Genomic DNA, 20,997 nt, shown 5'->3' on the forward strand with positions numbered 1-20,997 from the left:
CTTTAGAAAGTTTAAAAAATATATATATAAAAACTTTATTTATAGTTACATATTTATCGGAGCATAAAAGATAGAAAATGCTGGTGGGGGAAGACATGTGCATGAGACAAAATACATCATATAATTAAATAAATAAACAAAACACAATAAATAAAAAAAAATAAAAAAAAGATTTAGCTTCTATTGAATTTTTAGTCCTGGTTGTGATGTTTAGCTAGAAGCAAGATAAGGTTTGTCACACACACAAAAAATATTCTGAGTCCTCTCTCTTAAAACCAGAAGATAACATTTTCAAACCTCAAGGGGAGGTTATGTGGATGTACAGGAAACAATTTCTATGACATGTTTCCAGAATCTCTTAGAGTAATCACAGTACCAAAACAAGTGAAAACATCTTCAATATGAAGGTCACAGAAGGAGCAGGAGAATAATCAGGATGGATCATTTTGGTCTATGATACATAATTAGGGAAAGACATTTAAACATCATAATGTTTAATATGTTTAATAATTATTATCATTAAAATAGTTGTCTTATTTACAATCACAATTATTACATACATTTACAGCAAATCTCACATGCGTTTTTTACAATGAAACAATATTATGCCCTTTTCAAAATTTGGTAAGACATTATGCTACGGTAAAGATCATTGTGATACAGTGCACAATCTTGTATTATTTACAAAATTGATCTACTGAGAGTGCAAGTTTTACAGTGCAGTTTTGTGTTTCCACTAGGCAAACAATCATCTAAATGCTTATTTACTCTTGTACTTTTAATACTGTTTTTCAAAGTGCTTTTAAATAGTTTTTGGTCCTCTTCTGTCCTCCTCGCTGGTGTTATTTCTTGAAACCAAGTGATTTTTTTTCAGCAGGTATGTTCCATTTATGGTTTTGACTGCCTGACATCTGTCCACTCCATTTTGGTGTTTTGCAGCGCCTGAGTCTTCTTCTCATCCACCTGCACGTAATCTACTCTGTGATCATCAGACAGAAAGGACTTCTGCTGGACATAGTGCGGGAGAGACGAGGAGACAGTGAGTGATATATTTCCAAAATTAACATGGTTCTGCTTTACTTGTAACAAACAATCATGTTGCACGTATTGTATTTGAACTAGTGATGTTCCTGAGTGTGCTGAACTCTTAAAGTACAAATCTCTTGGATCATGCATTTCTCATTGCATGTGTACAACATCAAATTCATGAGTACTATAATAGTAGCAGTCTTGTGTCAACTTATTCAACATATCACAAGTAACAAGTCTTGAAAGATGTGGGTTTTTTTGTCACTGCTTACAGACAAGTTGTTGGTGTTTTTTGTACCTGTGCAGTGAGCACTTATTGGTCATTTAAATAGTAACATGGGTCATAATAATAATACTGCTGAGTGTGTGTGTTTAAAGTTTAAGAAAATTAATTTTACAATGTCAAAAATCATTCATGTGTGGTGTTAGCTGTTCTCTCTGCACTTCAGTGACTTCATTTGTTTCCCAGAATGCCTCACCAACACCCAAAGCTTGTAGCCTATAGGTAGTGAAGGTAGGAAGGGTGACATAAAAAGTAATAGCAATAGCAAAGTAACGTAATCACTGTCAGAGTCTTGGCCAATCCATGTCTGTTACTGTCCACAGAGGCTACAGTTGCACAATGGTGCAAAACACTGAGTCTGTACTTAGAGATGTATCTGATCTATCACATTTATCTGATCATAACATACCTTCTGCACAGGAGAGGGGGATGCAGAATTGAAATCCAGTGACAAATAGTCAAGGTTTGATCTTCTCGCCCAGGGTTGAACCGTTCCATCAAAGTTGACACAGAAATGTTGCCTTGACTCCTGTCAGAAAAAGAAAGAAATGAAGACCTTGCTGAATCATCACTGTTCCAATAATGTTTAATAATGGCGTTTAACTAAAGAAAATTTAATCAATTTTCTAGCCAGGAAAGCCAAATTGGGACACATTACTCAGTATCTTATTGGTGCATGAAAAGAATCATAGAAATGCACAGTCAAAGTCCTCTTCAAGTCTCTGATATGGTGATAGCATTAATTGCATTGAGTCAGTCTAAACACTACATATGTATTGTTTAAAATGTGTTTTCACGACTGTAAGTAGTTACCATTGGAGTGCACTGTGTGTCTTCATCTCGTGGATTGTCCACGTTTTCAATTCTTCTATCAAGAGGTAAACAGTTCATTGCAAAGCTGCAATTACACAATAAAAACAAAAAAATAGAAGAATTATGTCAGATTAGCAACCAACAGAGAAACAGGACATTAGCCTTAAGCTGTGTGAGCCTTTTTAGAACCAAGGTAAAAAATTTGATTTATCCTGTCGAAATGTAAAGATATAATGAGATCTAGTTGTAAACAAAATGGCAGTCCCATAACCAAAACACTTGTCTGGAACCTCCTATTACACTTTGTGGATAAATACTTTTTCCCTCACCATGATTCAGTCATTGCTCTGCTCAAAGGAAGATGAGTGGGACATTCTGTTATTGTAGAGAGGCCTCTCAAGTCAAGAGGTGGAGGTCGAGCTGTGGACCCAGAAAGGGCAAAGTTATTGGACTGACTGTAATTCTCTAATGAGCCACAGAAGGGCCAGCTTTCAAACGGTGACAAGTAGTAAAGATCATTGTGTGGAAAAATCTGATATCTGCATGAAGCCTGTTATTTACGTTACATTTGTAAACCCTGTTTAAAGTATAACAAAGACCACATACTCAAAAACATCATGAAGACCCCCAGCCACGGACTTGATTAGCTGAGTAGAAATAAAAGCTCAGTTTTCTACACAATGTCAAAAAATGTCACGTGAACCAATCTGGACTGTTATGACTCTCACCTCTCCTCAGGCGAGGCTTGAGATGCCGGTGGATTGGAGGCGGCGCAACATCTCCAGGTTGACGCATTGGTGTGCTGAGAGTAGTGGAGGACTCAAAGTTGCAGTTTGTATTGTGGAAACTGAATGTCCCGGGGCTCATGGGGATGTAGCCATCACATTCAATGGTGGTAACAGAGGGAGACGGGGAAGCCATGGGGACATATGACTCATCCTGGTAGCTTTGAACTTGTGTGGTATTTAAACAAGGCTGCTGAACAAAAAAGCATCACGAGGTCAGACAAGTGCACTTTATTGCCATTTTGGTACACATTTGTTAAAGACACCGAATCTTTATGTGCTTATTGCATCTTTTAAATTATTCTGACGGCATGTGTTTTCATTCTTAGATAAATGATATTACCCCTCGGGGTGCTAAAGTTGTAAATTTTCCAATCCTACAGTTCTTTTTTTTTTAAAGAATAATTTTGCATTTTGATGAGTTAAATCAGAAGATTGATACCACTCTCAAAATGAAAAGCACACAAACCCCGAAAACAAATGCAACAGAAAAACGCTGCATCCAGTTTACACAACGGAAGGCGAGGTTATGTCAGAGAGAGTGGATATTTTGTTTTCCTAATTTATTTTATTAGATTTTTAATAAGTGTTCTACTTTTCAGTAACATATATGGGCTTTTAACTATTGTTAGCTTGCAAGCTCTTGTAGAAGTCAGTCTCTAACACGGTAGCTACGTAAACCTGTTTCATAATACTCTAAAAGATTAGGGCCAAATGTAAAAATGAATATGCACCTTTTTATGTCGCCTCTTTACTACACTTTTCTTCCCGTTTCCAAAACAAACCTCTCATCTGCTCTCTCTCTTTCTCTCCTTAGGGTCGAAAATCAAGCTGTTCCACTTAGCACTTCCCCTAGAGGCCTGGAGAACCTCTGTTCTGTAAACTGTATGCAGCGTTTTTCTGTTGCATTGATTTTAGGGGTTTGTGTGCTTTTCGTTTGGCATCGTTTCTGTATTTGCAGCGCGGTTCTGTATTTGGTTGTGTGTGTATTTAAAGTGTGTTTGCTAACTGCTGCGCATGTGTTGTCAAATTAATGAAGATGTTTTCTTAATTTGCTTGTGTTTTATCTATTTGCATGTATGTGTTTTTTAGTTGCAGTGCGTTTGCCCCTGTCGGCCACCGTAGGTATGAATATGAATATGATGCAGCCTGCTAGCTCAGCTTAGCACAAAGACTGGAAACCGGGGGAAACAGCTAGCCAGGCTCTGTCTAACGGTAACAAAATCCATCTACCAGAACCTCTAAAGCTCACTAATTAACATGATATATATTGTTTGTTTAATCCATACAAAAATCAAAGCTTAAAAAAATTCCTGGAGTCACTGTGAGGTTGCTTTGGCAATCAGCAAAGACCCCAGCTATGGTAGGCTAAGCTAACCATATCCCAGCTGTAGCGTTAGCTGCGAGAAAAACTACAGGCAGTTAATGTTACAGATTAAACAAATGAGATATATACTGTTCCCAGCCTTTGTGCTATGCTAAGCTAACTATCTCCTGGCAGTAACTTCATATTTAACGGACATGAGAGTGCTATTTCCTTTCATCTAACTTGCGTAAAGCACATTTCCCAAAATGTCAAACTACTGTATTTCATTAAGCATGCAGGGTTTTTTCAGCAAGATCTCATGGGAAATGTTTTGGTTTTTCTGCTGTTAATGATTATCTTACCAGATTAAGACTCTGCCTCCTGTTCCTCATCAATCTGCTATCAGCATCTCCTAAAAAAAGACATATGATTGGAAAATTAGTTTACGAATTCATGCTTTACAATCTGATATTGTCGACATCAATCTGTATGCTGCCACGCCAGGATTATGAATCATTTTGTTGTGCCCAGCTTGCTCAGTTTTTGTATTCTGCATACTGTGAGACTCCTTCCTAATGAGGACATACCTGTTCTGAAATGGTCCAGGTTTGACAAAGAGGTCCTCCGGAGACATAATGCAGCATGGTTTGCCCTCGGCCTGCGAACTAAATTATCACTCAGCTGCTCTGACAGGAGATTAGACTTGGGTGGCAGCGGAGGGGGTGTTTGTCTGTCACTCGTTGCCTCAAACGATGCAGAAGAATAAGGTTTGTCAAACTGGAAGACACTTGTGGCACAGTGGCGTTGTGGAGAGGAAGAGGACGACGGTAGTGCCATGGAGGAGCATGGAGCGCTGAAAGGAGGGTTAGTCAACCTCCCATGGAAGAAAAGAGATGGACTTGGGCTGGCATGAAAGCAGGAGGAAGAGGAATCGGTGTAAAGAGGTGAGGGGACAATGTCCCTGACAGCATCGTCTGATGACTTCTGCTCCAGAGAGATCTCAGAGTTTGAAAAGCTGTCATGTCTACATATATTGGGGGAGAGGAAAGCATTGTATTTGTTAAACATGAACTACTGCCATCATTTTGTCTTGTGTCAAAGGTTTTGCAGATTGTACATACCTACTAGTGCTTACACTCCCCGTCTCACACTGTGAGAGAAACAGGTAGTCCAGTGGGTGACTGGAATCTGGTTGGCTTGATACAGACACTCGGTCAGAGCTGTCAGGGGACGGCTGAAGGGAGGTGGGGGTGTGAGGAAAGCCTTCTTCTGAACTCTCTGTTGAGAACAAGCAGAGACAGAGAGCATGTAGTTTCCGAAATGTTACAACCACTAAGAAGTGACAAGAAAACTGCCATCGCAAACCATACACAAACACACACACACACAGGTTTCTCCCATGCAGCCTGTATTCAAATGAACAATATACTGTAAATGGAGCAGGTGAATTTGAACAGAGAAATAATATTTTTTTCAGGCACCTTAAAAGTAGACACATGTGAGCCCTGTTCCCTCTTTTGTTTATATATCCTCCAATCTTTTAGTCGGATTGGCTCTCGTTCAGAAATGTGTTTCATTCCATTTCACTCAAGGCCGCTAAGTCAAGGCTCTCCCTGCAGAACCATGTGAGCGAAAACATCCAAAAGTCTTTGCATGTTCTCATGAAACATTTGCTACCCTTAATAGATGTTTGCATTCTCTTTTGTGGGTGCAGAACAACCTTTTATATTCCTTTGCAAAAATTATGAGGTGCCATCGCACAGAAGTGTGTGTGTGTGTGTGTGTGTGTGTGTGTGTGTGTGTGTGTGTGTGTGTGTGTGTGTGTGTGTGTGTGTGTGTGTGTGTGTGTGTGTGTGTGTGTGTGTGTGTGTGTGTGTGTGTGTGTGTGTGTGTGTGTGTGTGTATGTTTTCTAAGAGCATATGAGATTTACGGTAATATGCAGGGCGGCATATCAGCAACATTGCTCTATCTTCTTCACACAGATGGCAGTGTTCTAACAGACATGTCTCCACATCTCCTAACAAAATATTGGAAGCAACAGTAAAGCAAAGGTCAGAACAGCCTCACTCATTGTAGAGTGTGATCATATGTTAGCAGAAGAAGTGTAAATATAGAAATAAAAGTCAACACCATAAGAATACAGTGGTCACAGGTCAATTAAAGGCAATGAAAGCAGCACTTATGCATAAAAAAAACAATCAGCCCACAAAAGAAGATATTTCATTCTGTGCAGCTCCAAAGCACGTTCACGGAAGTGATGGAAAAATCTCATTATGTATCTGTTAGTTTGAATGGGACCTCAGCTCCCTGTTGATCTGCTGTTATCTCCTCTAATACAGTTGCAACATTAGGCTGTGTGACAGGCAAGTAGCAACTACAACATTTTGAACTGTTGGAAACATCTTCTGCACACAGACAACTGTCAGATGTATGACAAAATATGCGGCCACGTGTTATCTTTGAGTCATTAAACCATGTACTTTGCTTGACTTGAGCACTCATCTGAATTCATTTCCATTCCAGAAAAACATTTACTTGTTGTTGCTTCTACTGATGTAGAAAGAAGACCACATATGATTTGAATCAAAGGGTTTTAACCACAGTGTGATGATGTGACACTGTTTGTGGGTTTAGGAGCTGCATTTATTGAGAAATGTATCTGAAAAGACCACAGCTCTGCATCAAGCCCACAACGTTTTAGACTTTTCAGCTGATTGAATGTTTTCACTGCCAGTCTGCTGCTCCAATGGATGGGAAATTAACTCTTCAAATCTTTATTTTTCCCTTGTGTTTTTAAATGTAGATAAAAACACTCCACACTATACCGCTTTGTAAAAGTAATGCAAAATACTAGGACATCATGGAAATATTCCAGATGTTTTTTGCATCATTTTTTTTTTATGTTGCCTGACACTTGAATCTATGTGAATTCCATTAGAATTAAAAATGAAGTACTTTTGTTTTGACAACGTGTGCACAACATGAGTTTGTAGTAATTAACACACCTGTAAGTAGGTTAACGCATTCTCAGTTAAAGCTGCACTTTGGACGTTTTGCAGCAAGACAACAAATTTAAATTTGAGTTTTAATGCTGAAGAATGATGTTGTCATAAAGTGCACCCTTATGTTTGAACCATCACTGGTCTGTGAACCACACTGCCCCAAATTAACAGTTTGACCTTATTCTAAAGTTTTATTTTCAGTTCACCACTTCCTATGTGGGGTCAAGTGACACCAATTTCTTCTGGATCAGCAGTGTGAATCTACTGCATCAAGTGAATGGGATGATCTTCTGTTTTACACCATTACTATGTCACTTTCAATGAGACAGGCACATTTTGAAGATCTTACCAAGTGTAGCTTTAACATGACCACATAATGTGTATTTACCTGCATCCTCCAGGCTCCCAAACTGGCAGATTTGACTGATGCTACTGATCCAGCTGTTCATCTCTTCCTCAGTTTTGGCCACCAGGTAGAAAACACGAGATGAGGTCTTTACCACAAAAAGGTGCTTTCCATGGAAGTCTCGCTTTATCCTGAGCTGCCCGTTCAGCATTTCGACCTCACACTCTTTCAAGTCGATGGTGCGGATTGGCTTTTTGGAGTTCTTACTTTGATAGTATTCCAGCACATCAGGATTGCCGCTCATGCGACCTCTTCGAAGCACGAACCAGCGTTTCCTCCACGCCTGCAGGAGAAAGGGAGCAAAAAGTTCATCATGGAGTTACTTTTTAAGTTTGAACTTTATCCTTACTGTCTAATGGTATTCACAGTATTGCATAATTCTAGGAGTAACATCTCCCTTTCCCTCACTACCACCATTTTATTAGTCATGACCAGTCATGGGTATTAGATCACAGCTCCTGCTCACAACAGCTAACTTAGTAACTTTAAACTCTTTTTTTGTGTGCTTTTGATATGGTCAGTAAGCGGAACCTTAACTCAAATTTCCCAGAAGTACAGAGAAGAGGAAGTTCACTGTATTTAGCAGGAAATGTCAAACATAACGAAAGAGGTATTTATACAGTACTTGGTCTACTGAGGATTTACTGAAAACATAATACTGAAACAGGTATTTATAGCTCCATAGGTCTACTTGTTATATGTAACGCCTGAGCCCTTGCTGCATACCATAGCCATGTGGGGGTGTCAGATTTTATATTTAGAAATAGCAATGATTAAAAGAAATTATAAGAATAGTAATGCTAGATGAGGAATCTCTTTCACACTTGGTTTTGTGGCTTTGTGTGCATTATAGAAATGGAGCCTCGTCCAATACTGTTGTGGTGTGAAAACCTTTTGTTCTGCATGTGGGTAATCAGCTCCTGCACAAGTCAGTTGGTAATGTGTTTCTACCAGGAAATGGTTACACACGCCACACTTACGCCAATAGCACTGCCAAGTTGAGAGGAAACCGTAACTAGACAGATGGCTTGATCCTATAGATGTTTTGAATATGGAAAGTTTGAACTCTGAACTTAAGTTGTTTTGGATATTTTTAAGTGCAGACAGAGCACTTCATGAGGTTTTAATTTTCCGTTTTTAACCAGATCCCATGGTCTTCCTCAGCAGATGGAGTTTGCTTGGTTGTTATGTGACCAAAGTATGGAACACAGGTGTTCAGTGATGGTGGCAACTGAGTAAACATAATCCACTGAGGAAGACTGTGTGATGTGCTTGAAAGCTCTGGAAAATGCTGGCAATTGGACTATGACATTTGTTGTTTTGTGGGCAAAATTTCAAAGGGCAAGAATGAACGCTCAAGCTAAGGTTTATATTTACAAAACTCTAAAACATTTTTGTCTCGTCATAATAGGAAAAACACAGACGCTACTCATAACATTAACAATGGCTGCGTTCTATTCAAGTGTTCCAGTAAGACAGTGTGACAGTGAGCCAGAATGAACGATACCAGGACCCTGAAACTGAAGCAGCTAAATGGAATTTAGCCATCATTGATTTTATTATTTGCACCTGTGCCTTTCCTACTGCGACATGTCAAAATGTGTTGAATGTTAAATTTTTTTTTGCCAATATCCATTCTAAAAAATCTTAAAATTATAGTGTTGATAATGCTTAGCATGGGATATTTGATGTTTATATACAGTATCTTATTAATGACATTTGCAATAGCTTCTTTTTCAGGATTTTCCTTTTCATGATCTCGAGGAGTGGAAATTTGTCTTTTTATGTAATTCTAGTTAAGAGAATTACAAAGGGCTTTTATAATACAATATATGTCGTCAAAGGTAGTAATCAAGGGATATTACAATAATGTATATGTCTCAATACAAGCAATACAAGCTCTTGTGTGTAAGGGCCTACTTAACCACACACTCTGGTGAACTGGACACAGCAGACAACCGTTATATGCACATTTATCATTGCAGAAAATAAGAGTGTTGAGACTTCTGTTTCTATACGAGGTGACAAAGTAAAATCAAGAAGCTGCAACTAAACAAACACCACACAGCACGCAAGTATGCTTTCATTTTTTGAATTTCATTTGAGAACACCGTTGTGCAAGATAAATGTGACCACAGAAAATTTAAATTGTCATAACAGCGTGTGCTTAACATTTGAATACTGAGTCAGATAGTGTGCCTGCCTTAACAACAGTCTGAAAAACATATATTTACTTTGTTCTCGGGTATCAACAGGATTTGCATAGTGTGCCAAAATAAGTTTCTATTTCCCTCTCGAACCCCATCAATGCACACCTCCACCCACCCTTTCCCTGCACTGGTGTTGACAAATGGCCCTCCTCCTCTTGCGTTAGTACAGAGGAAGTGCAAACAGCCATCATTAAAGCTGGACTATTTCTGCTTGTCACTTAAGTCTGTCTGGCATTACTTCCCATGTTTCGCAATGCACACGCTCATCACATAAACACATATACATAGAGCATTATCACATGACCCTAACAACCACAAAACTATCCATGGCAAGTGTGCATCTGCAGTTTGTGACATATTGTTATTGTCATGATTAATTGTTGGTATAATTATATTGCATCCACAAGCCAAAACAAAAGAAAGAAAAGAAGAAGAAACAATTACATCTCAGTTTAACAGAAGCATACAAACACACAGTGTTTCTAAATCATCATTCCACACCGTAACACACACACACACACACACACACACACACACACACACACACACACACACACACACACACACACACACACACACAGGCTCAGCAGCACAACCTGGCAGTCCTACTGGCAGAGGGCATATACAAGCGTCCGGTGTGTACTACTACTCACAAATCTCTTTAATTTCTTCTCAGGGGGGGATTTAATGAGCCAGCCGGTGCAGACCACATCCCCAGCACTCATCTTGACTGCAGAGCGAGTCGTCCTCACGGTTGTTGCTGCTGCTGCTGCTGCTGCTGTAAAAACTGAGAGCACTGCGAAGCATATCCTGTGTTCTGGTATTCAGCATAGCCACTCCAAAAGGAGGAAGTCGAAAAATTGATCACACTGACAGAGAGAGAGAGAGAGAGAGAAAGAGAGAGAGAGAGAGAGAGAGAGAGAGAGAGAGAGAGAGAGAGAGAGAGAGGGGGGTGGGAGGGGGCAGGGGAGAGGGGGAGCATTATGTGTTTATTTCTCATGTGCTCGGGGCAAGTGGATTGAACTGTTGGGCTAAATACTACACATAATGAGGTTTGACAGGTTTGGAGATTAAGTTGTATTGATTCCTGAAGGTGCAGGAGCTGAGTCACATGCTTTTAAAAGATCTTATCTTAAGGTTCAACGTTTTCAAAAAGCATGTTGATTCCATATTGCTATGTTGTTTATTAGTTTGTTTGTCCAATGTGGTTTCTGAGCTCTTCAGAAAGCAGTTTTACAGTGGGTAACTGATTCAAACATCAACCTGCTGCACCTCTTTGATGCTAAATGATAAACTAATGAGGGCTAATTTCCATATGAGCTTTCAGGAAGGTCTTGGTGCAGATATAATATTAATAGTTAGTAGTAGTGACACTATCAGTTTGCTCTTCTTCCAGTGCTCAGCCTTTGTCAAAAGTTAATAAGGTGAATTTAAGGATTAACCAGTTTAGAAAGTATGTGATCTTATGTTAGAGTCCCACTTTACTTTTTGACAAACATGATAAGAAAAGTTGCAAAAGCAAACTTACATAATTTATACTCTTTGGAGGCTGTTTACCATTTTATGCTGCAAATAGTTTTATGCATTCTATGATCTTTTCACATTTAAGCTATTTTGTAACTTCTTAGTCACAAGCAACTTCTACAACAATCGAGCCTTTTAAGATCATAAACTACCATGCAATTATAATTTGCATAGGAAGCCGATAAGATCGCAGCACTGCCATATTTGTGAAAAACGTTATTATATTAGATTATAATAAACATGTCCATTAATGCCTATAAATAAACAGGCTTCTAAGGTGCTGACATGTTGGTACCTCTCAGGGTTTCTGACTCAGTAACTCAGGGTGCATCTGTGTGGAGCTGTAAGGTGGCCTTTCCTAAATCCTCCACCTCTGCCTCTGATCAATATGTTGAATTCATTATGGATCATAATTGTATCCTCATGTTGAAACAGCTTTTAAAGAGGGATCAGTCACATAGTCAATAATGATGATGCTTGTCATCAAGTGTTATGGTAATTTGATTTCATCATTGTTGTGTTTTGTGCTATTTTACTGTAAAATATTTAGTTGCATTACTTTCCCAGCAAGTTACCCTCAGATTTTGATAGTAAATTCAATTGAATTTACAGTCACAGTCAGTCGATCAGATTACTGTGATGTTGAAATATATGTATATATATATATATATATATATATATATATATATATATATATATATATATATATATATATATATATATATATAGTTTGTAGGGAGGATTGTGACAGTGTACAGCTGGTTAATGTTGCCAAACATCTTTAGTGGTATCACAGGCCTGGGTCTCTGGAAGTTCAATGACATCACAAAACATCATAAACTTCGGACTGGTTTCCCCAAACCAGAATCTAAACCTATGCAGCTTTGTGGCAGAAGGCTTCCAAGGCTAACTTCAGCAGATAGTCACCATATTCTGATGACGTCACTAGTGACATCACAGAACATCATGGCCTTCGGACTGGTTACACCATCTCCGAAGTATGGGAGTGGGGTGGTAGCTGGAGAGGTGCCAGTTCACCCCCTGGGCATTGCCGAGGTGACATAAATGTCCTGTTTACTAGAAAAGATGAGACAGAAGCGTTTGATGAGGTCGCTCTCGGCAGCATGACGAGAAGCCAGCAGTCTGTGGGTAAAGGCTTACTGCCCCCTACTGGTCAGGACAGGATCCAACACTGAGCCACTTAATATAATATAATATAATATATATATATATAATATATATATATATATATATATATATACACATACAAACACGGTTGTAGAAATAAAGTAAAACTTTATATTAATGCAATTCAGTAGCCATTATATTTGTTTAACAGTATTCATCTGTTTACCCATCACAAACCTAAAACCTTAGGGGGGAAAAGGTTGCACTCAAAGTATTATATATATATATAGTTTATGATGTTTTGTGATGTCATTGAACTTCCAGAGACCCAGGCCTGTGATACCACTAAAGATGTTTGGCAACATTAACCAGCTGTACACTGTCACAATCCTCCCTACAAACTATATATATATATATATATATATATATATATATATATATATATATATATATATAAATAACTGAATAACACTGAATACTGTATACACTGAATAGATTATTGTAGCAATAAATTCACTTTATTCTACAGTCTATGTCTATTTGATATTACTGCTCCTCCAGCTGTCATCAAAAACACCTGCTGTAATAGTTTGAAAGGTATATTGTATTAAACAAAAACACTAACATTTGAGTTTTGCATGTAGTAGTTTGCATTTACTAAACATTTGCATATACTAGTTACATTACGGAATACTAGTTGTTGAAGAACATAAAAGTATTAATTCCACAATGTTAAAAAAATATCTTCTATTAAAAGTAGTCCTGCATTTCAAATGTTTCATCTGTAGGCTACTGTTGCAGAACCTCGCAGAGCTGGTCCTGGTGATGTGAAATATTCTGCTTAATTGCAGAGGGGCAAACAGTCTGTGGGAGGAGTCATTCAGGTTGGAAGTAGCCTCTGCATGCACATCGCCTCTGGACGATGTCCTGCATGAAGAGGAGAGAGAAATGCATGTTGGGGAAATGTGGGAGAATGGGGTTTGTACACGTTGGCCTGAGGGTGGCGCTATACTCAGCAAATTATTTGGTAATTCACCCATCACATTTATTGAGAAGAAATTTAATAGGGACACCACAATCAAGAGGAATCTGCGTTGGGGTGGGGAGCATGAATGCTATAACACATCCTTACAATTTACTAATTACATTTTGTGATATCCTGTTTGAAAAGTTGACATTTTATGACAGTCTATGTCTTATTATACCTCATTAATGTATGATTATACCAAATATTCTCTATAACTAAACCGTCTCTAATGATTATACCGGATTATACATGGCTCGATGAGACAATCCTTTTTTTTTTTTTTTTTCCATTTACAATCCACTCGCACACTCGTCGCGTTAATGACGTCAGGTCCAGCTCAGCCATACAAGTTCAGCGCGAAATTTAAAAATAGGAGTTTCCTGTTTACATCAGCCCATATACATACCGTTCATGCATTAACCGGATAGTTTTTAGGTCAGCCTAAAGTATAAGGCAGGGTAACGATAGGCATATGAATCAAATATGTTAACTTGCGCACTTTTTGGTGTATAGTGACGCAATCAAACAGCACCCGTGTTGTTGTTTGTAACGTCAGCCAGTGGTAACGTTAAAGTCGTTGGCGAGGTGTCCCTCACCGAGAAATGTTAGTAGCTAAGTCTTGTATATTAAACCAGCTGTATTAAGATAAGTGTACTCACTCACATACCACTAGTTTGTCTGCGCAGCGTTAAGTTTAGCTAAACCTAAACGCGTGGACCGTTGTGACATTGCTGCTAATACTGCCAGGAAGAAGTTAGCCAATAAGCTAACATGAGATCAGTTGATGACAGCAGCGACATAACGTTAACGGCTATCTGACAGGTTATAACAGTTAACTAGGTAGTTGACGTAAGGTTACCTGTCCATAATGGAGGATAACTCGTCCTGTTCTTCGGTGGTCACCGGTCTTTCTCAAGCGTCTTACCTCCAGAGGACTTTGGAGCGGTTATCCTCCATACAGTGTCTGAAAGTAAACACTGAGGAGGAGGAGGCGGCTCCTGTTGCTGTAATTGCACTTCAGCGGTACTTATCTGAGCAAACCGAGGGGCAGCAGCTCGACAGCTACAGCTACGACGTTACCGTCACTGACGGAGTCTGGCGAGCCAAATGCTTTGTTCACCCTAGCTTAAATCACCTGGTGCACACAAACACCCTGAGGACTGGGACTGACATCAACATCACGCAGTGCTCTTTTGTTTACAACGAGAGGAGACTGGGACACGGTTACATTTGCATTGAAAAGCTCCGGTGTGGTGTACAGAGGTCTGCTCTCCTGCCCCGTATAAAGGATGTCCGTTCACTGCCCATGCTGGTCAAGCATGGCATGGAGAGGAGTGTGGTGCTTCAAAGCGATGTTCCCCTTCAGGTGAGCCGCAAACATTACCTGTCTCTGTGGAACAACGAAGACCCAGAGGGAGACATTTGGACCTCGGGGTTTCCCTCGTCTGACACAGTGCTGGACGGTGAGCATACTCTGATGATCCCTCTGTCACACACTGATCTATTTACATCCAATCCAGATTGATTTATAAAGCACATTTACAAAAACAACAACAGTTGACCAAAGTGCTGTACAATCAGAAAAAAAAGACCGGTTTTAGAACAAAATGACAATAATATAGAAAGGCATCTATTCTATAAAAAAGTTTTAAGACAGGATTTGAAAACAGGCAGTGTTGGGGCCAGCCTAATATGTAGAGGCAACTTATTCCATGGCTTACATTTACACCACAGATGGACTTTACTACTTGGCTGACTGCACAGCACCTTGTTACCATAGGTTTGAAAGGTGCTTGATAAGTACAGTTTACCTACTTGGCTCTTCAGCTTCATGGCTGGATGAAACCGATCACGCCAAATTACAACAAGCTTTGTCCGATCAACAGTCACAAAAACTATTACATTTATATAATGATGTAAAACATAAAAAGGAAGCAAATCCTCAAATTTGCGAATCTGAAACTAGATAGTGTTGTTTTTTTGCTGGACTTCATTGTTGCCTGTTGTCATTTTCTGCCGATGGATCACTTGACTAATCATTTCAGCACAATTCTGATGACCAAGCAAGCCAGAGACATTATTGTTCACTTCACTCAGCTATAGCAATCTAATATGTTTAGAAAATAATTTAAACTAATGTAGGTATTCTGCACCGGTATTTTCTAGATATGTCTTGCATCAGATAACCCATATGGTAATATGAATATACATATTTATCTTCCACATGGACTAGTTGCTTAATTAACAGTCTAAACTGTACATGAACACAGTTGTTGACTTGAATATATGTGCTTTCCAGTCACTCTTAACGCTTCTTCTTACATCTATTTAATATTTATTTTGCATGACCTTTGACCACTAAATTGCAGAGAAAATCCTAAAGATGTGTTGTCTGCAATGTCTTTTTTTTATTTTTTATTTTTTTTCAACAGTGTCCAAGATTACTCTTCTTTGTAGTCTGGAGTCATGCTTTAGAAAGACATGGACACCTCTCCCTCTCCTAGTGAGGATACTACACAAATCCAGATTACGGTATTATGGGAAGTTTGGTCTTAAGATTGATTACCCCTACCAGGTCAGTTTGAACTTCCCAATTCACATTCATTTGTTGTGACTGAGTGTAGTCTTCTTGTTTTTCACCTCATGCTTTTGTCATATTTCAGGCATACTTTGAAGTTGCTGACCAGAGTGGGACAATGTCCCTTGTGCTTTGGAACGAACTTTGTCCAGAGTTTTACCAGAGACTGAACGTAGGCACCGTGTTGTACATCCAAAATTACACCTTGAAGCAGAGTTATTCAAACCGCTCACACCCGCAAATGGACCATCACAGAATGAAGACCTTTAACTCTGTAGGTATGTAAAGAATTCTATTTGGGTTGCCTGAAAGCGCTGGGGAGCCACAGTATACCCTTAGCTTAAATGTAATCTCTTCATTATGTATTTTTCAAAGAAATCTGCCTGAACCCTCGCAACCCTACTTCAGTCGTCACTGTGGTTTCACCAAAGAGTGTACTGCCTCAGTGGGGATTGCCTGAGGTTTCCTACCAGTTCACCACCAGGTAATGAATTGGCATCCAAAGTTTCACATTTGCCTATCTTCATCTAGTTCTTGAGGTGGGTGCGCTATGCTATTAGTTACTGCTTTGGTTTCTACAAAAACAAAACGCATACTAACTGATTTCAGTTTTGTTAAAAGAAACTGCTTTGTTATGTGTGTGTCTAACAGCTCAGAGTTGGAAAATGTATCCAACAACTCTGCATGTGATGTCATTGGTTTGGTGACATTTGTTGGTCGTATTGAAAGAGTCAAGAGTAAAGGGAACACGGGTAAGAAATGTTCCTATTCTATAAACTGGAGTTAAAAAAATCAAAAGTAAAGCTGCTGAATTTCCTTGTAAAATTGAATTCAGTTATTTGTGATATGTTCACCTTTTAGGTCCAGAAAAATACTGGACGTATCGCTGGATCCACGCGGTGGATGGAACGTCTGACCGTCCTTTTATCCTGGAGGTTTTTTCCTCTTCCCAACCAGAAGTCTTCAGTCGTATATGCCCAAGTAAGTCAACTGTCAACACTTAGCATTTTTCACTTAGTTTGTCAGTCACTCAGTTTTGTTCCTCATCCTTTCTTCCACAGTGACCTACCTGGTGTGCACTCAGATGAGAGTTTGTCAAGTGGAAGGCTCGCTGCCCTACCTCACAAGCAGCTGTGAGACAGAGATGTTCATCACAGGTCAGCACAGCTGTAACAACAAGTACCTGATGAAGTACATACAGTACATGTGGTCACTGTATTATCTTATTATTGTCTCCACATTAGGCTACCACAAAGGTCAGCCATATGTGAGTGACCCCAGAGTGAAGAGCTTCATCCAGTGGACCAAAACTCTGAAGGACAACGTTGTCCTCCAAAAGACAGCTGTTGGTGGTTATTATTGCTACCCTCCTCCCCCACAGAAATTTACCCAGTCAATGGCAGATGCCTCAGGTGAAGGGAAAAACACAAAATGGTTTTATTTATTTTTTAAAGTTCAAGTTTTTAGAACATGCTTTGGGTTTATCGGCCTCCCAGTGTACCACCGTTTTATTTCAGAATGCACTGATCAGCCTCAGAATAAAAGATTTCAGGGCCGGAAATTATGAACTTCAGTACTGAACTTGATCCTCTTGTGGGTGGCAGGAATCAAATAAAATCTGGGTCAGCATTTGCCTGCAGTTCTTCCACAAGATAGAGCGTGTGTTCTGTCCAGATAAATAATTTTCACTGTACACCTGCTCTATCTGTGTCGTAATGCTAGGTTGCAGGGATTTCATCTTTATACATGTTATTTGAATTTTCAAAAGCTGTTTTTTTCAAGCTGCCCACAAGAAGGCAATATATCAGTTTATAAGACGAGTACATTATACCCTTCATCTAAAATCTTGCATTCCCACAGACTTTTGTTATTTTAAAACCTTTCTGTCCGATCTTTAGCTCAGGCTCCTCTGGTTGCTGCGGCTGACTTGAAGAAGGAGTTTGAGACAATGCAATATAGGGAACACAAAAAAGTTGCAATTCAAGGACAGATCACGGCAGTGCGGTACATGAAAGAGCCAAAGACCACAGAGTCTCGAGGAACACAAGAGAAAGAGGTAATAGACCTTATTTCAAAGCATCTTCCCAAGAGTAGTGACAATTAAAACATAAAATGAGTCAACTGATTTTCCTGCAGCTTCCAGATGTTTCTGCTGATGCGTGTAAACAAGCTGTACCAGACGCACACAATCATCCGTCAACAGCTGAGCAGACTTTGGCGGCCAGTTTAACATCTGCTTCTGCTGAGAAAATCTCAGCGAGCGGAAGGAAAAGAAGAATTCAAACAAGGTACCGATTTGTGAGCTTTATAGTGAATCAATGACATTGTGAGTTTTTTTAGCTACAAGGAGCACATATACAGGAGAGTTTTAATCCAGTAATGAAATGAAAAATATCTCTGTTTTCCAGAATAGCCACCGAGTCCTCCTTGAATCTTGGTAGCGTGTCAGCAAAAAGGTACTGAAGATCGAGTTGGCAGTATTCATCAGTAATTCACTTCATTCATTCTGAGCTCATTTGTTTCTGCTCCTACAGGAGACATAACGATGCAGAGGAAGAGCAGGAAGAAGAAGAAGAGAGTGACTCTGGATCTGAGGAGGCTCAGGATGCGGAATGCCGCCGAGAACTGCAAAATCTAAATCAAGGTGCGTTACTTGAGCTACAGCTTCACCGTGGTGTCCCCCTTATCCCACTAATGTGTTTGTTTCCACCAGACTCGGATGTAATATCTTGGGAAAGCAGCAGTTGGCTACAGCAAGAAGTGTCTGAACATCTGTGCCGAGGCGGTCTGTACCCGGACAGCGTGTCTCGGAGGTTCACTTTTGACGAAAAGAACGTCCTCTTGCAGCAGAGTAACCTTCAGCCAACGCGATGGACACCAGAGCAGAGCGCCGACACCATCCCTCCTGTGGTTTGTCCAGGATACTACCAAGTAACAATATTAGGTAAAGTTGTATTGTAAGAATTACTCTGATCTGTGATGCACAAGTTAATTTCAGCATTTCAGCCTCTGTTGTCCAACCTTTGGGCAGTGTGAACACCCTCTTGTTCCTTAAATAATAATCTGTCTGAATTATTGAGAGGATGTAGGCCGTGGTTTCCTCTTTCTTTATGAATTGCTCTCTCAAGTGGACAAAAAATGCAGTCTAATTCGGTTGGTCCTGAATAGGTGTAGACCTAGCTAACTGACCTTTATGTTGTTATCAGTGAGTCCCTTTGAGGTTGAGACCTGATTTCAGCGGAATTTGCACACTCTGAAGTCTGAGTCACATTTAGAAAACACCAAAATTCATAGAACTATGTATTATTAAGGTGGATCTACTTCATTAAACTTTTTTTCTGTCTTCTACTCAGTTGTCACCAAGTTGTGTAGTTAAACATGGCGTTGTCTTCGGACAGCAGCATTTACAAACGTAACACTTTTGTCTGTTACCTTGTGAATATAGCACTAAATTCCTATGACTAACTAACTAACTACACTTAGTGCTGAAAACCAACATCCTAAAATATTACCAAAATTACCTAAAAACAAAAAGCATCTTTTTTTTTTTTTTTTTTTTTTTTATAAAGATGATTTTTTTAGGTCATTTTAGGCCTTTAATTCCACAGGACAGATGAAGACATGAAAGGAGAGAGCGAGGGGGGAATGATGTGCCACATCTTCTTTGTTTTGTCTTTCTGACAGGCATAAACAAGCAGATAGCCGTTGACGCTGCATATTTGCCTGTTGTGAGCTCAGATGAGCCCAGGGCTGTAGGCCTTCCTCAGGATCCCCATGGCAACATGATGCTGTCCTGCCTTTCGTCAGGCTTCCTCTGTCCGCTCAGTGACGCCGCCAGCCGCAGCGAATCAACACTTCCCGAGCCAGGTAGCCACCACACTGGCGGAGGGGAGGACCCCATTCAGTTTGGCCTTGACACATGCTTTTCCAACAGACCTGGGACCAGGTCTTTTATCACTAATCCATGGCATCAAATTAAGAATCACTGTGACAGCGGAAATGTTTGTCTTGCAGAGGAGGTCTTGGTGACTGCCAGTGAGCTGGAGGACACACATGTCGTGTGCGTCTTGGACCTTTGCCATCTGGGTGGAGACGAGATGGAAGTTGTGATCAGCAAGGTGTACAGAGTGACCGAGGTTTCTCTCAGCTAGGAGGAACTGAAGAGCAAGTGTTCAGCTCTGTGAGAATATTTTGTAATTATTATCATCATACATTAATCATGTCATTCCAGAGTTATTTTGGATAGTAAGAGCGCAGGTTTTAGACCTAAGCTCAATTTGATACTTGTAAATTCTCTGATAACCTGCTACACATGTACAGTAAATGTCACATAGTTCTTTAAATAATGCTTTCAAAGAGAGGAAATTGTTAATGCAGTCGATTAAAATACTGAAATACATAAGATTGCAAATTTGTATCACCATCAGAATTCAACTGTGTATTTACTGTGACAGATACCGCTGCTTTGGCTGCAAATAAGGTGTCTGCTTCCTACACACTGCAAGTTTTAACTCCTAACCAGCAAATTGTCACTGTAGAATTTTGAGAAGCGAATGGTATTTTGGATGGCTGCCATCAAATGACTTGCTGTGAAAGTCATATCCCAGGGAGGTGGGACAGTGGCTCATCTGGGCTTCACTCTGCTGTGTGAAAGAAGGGTTAAAAACTTGTTGCAAAATATTTGATTGATGCCAAATCATTTTCCTCTGTATCTTTTTCATAGATTAATACTAGCCTGGCTCAGGGCGGCCTCTAGCTCACCCAGTAAGAGCGTTTGCAGCGACGCAGGGTTCGAATCCGACCTGCTGCCCTTTGCTGCGTGTCATCCCCATCTCTCCCCCTTTCATATCTATCCACTTTCAAATAAAGGGAAAAGCGCCCAAAAAATAATCTTAAAAAAATAAA

General features: G+C 39.7%; 2 protein-coding genes across 7 annotated transcripts; one reads left to right on the top strand and one right to left on the bottom strand.

The window, feature by feature from the left end:
* Positions 1-64: 64 nt before the first annotated feature.
* gab3 (GRB2 associated binding protein 3) lies at positions 65-14,992 on the bottom strand. Of its 5 annotated transcripts, none has more exons than XM_028594654.1 (12): positions 14,899-14,992; positions 13,292-13,414; positions 10,489-10,704; positions 7,608-7,908; positions 5,338-5,494; positions 4,804-5,240; positions 4,579-4,628; positions 2,854-3,103; positions 2,455-2,545; positions 2,126-2,210; positions 1,722-1,841; positions 65-1,008 (listed from the first exon to the last, which is right to left on the bottom strand). In XM_028594654.1, the coding sequence occupies exons 3-12, from the start codon at positions 10,558-10,560 to the stop codon at positions 889-891; spliced, it is 1,683 nt and encodes a 560-aa protein (XP_028450455.1). In that variant the 5' UTR covers positions 10,561-10,704; positions 13,292-13,414; positions 14,899-14,992; the 3' UTR covers positions 65-888. The 5 variants fall into 5 exon arrangements, with proteins under 5 accessions (XP_028450455.1, XP_028450458.1, XP_028450457.1 ...); XM_028594657.1 differs by having other exon boundaries at positions 2,854-3,100; positions 14,374-14,992; XM_028594656.1 differs by having other exon boundaries at positions 65-1,005; positions 14,374-14,992.
* Positions 13,823-20,893, top strand: radx (RPA1 related single stranded DNA binding protein). 2 transcript variants are annotated; one of them, XM_028594651.1, is made up of 16 exons: positions 13,823-14,977; positions 15,947-16,089; positions 16,178-16,370; positions 16,468-16,576; positions 16,744-16,844; positions 16,954-17,073; positions 17,154-17,249; positions 17,337-17,504; positions 17,991-18,148; positions 18,229-18,380; positions 18,501-18,548; positions 18,627-18,736; positions 18,806-19,036; positions 19,777-19,959; positions 20,107-20,272; positions 20,816-20,893. In XM_028594651.1, the coding sequence occupies exons 1-15, from the start codon at positions 14,383-14,385 to the stop codon at positions 20,241-20,243; spliced, it is 2,544 nt and encodes an 847-aa protein (XP_028450452.1). In that variant the 5' UTR covers positions 13,823-14,382; the 3' UTR covers positions 20,244-20,272; positions 20,816-20,893. The 2 variants fall into 2 exon arrangements, with proteins under 2 accessions (XP_028450452.1, XP_028450451.1); XM_028594650.1 differs by lacking the exon at positions 20,816-20,893 and having other exon boundaries at positions 20,107-20,491.
* Positions 20,894-20,997: the final 104 nt, after the last annotated feature.

Source organism: Perca flavescens, chromosome 13, assembly GCF_004354835.1.
Source record: "Perca flavescens isolate YP-PL-M2 chromosome 13, PFLA_1.0, whole genome shotgun sequence".
Taxonomy (NCBI): Eukaryota; Metazoa; Chordata; class Actinopteri; order Perciformes; family Percidae; genus Perca; species Perca flavescens.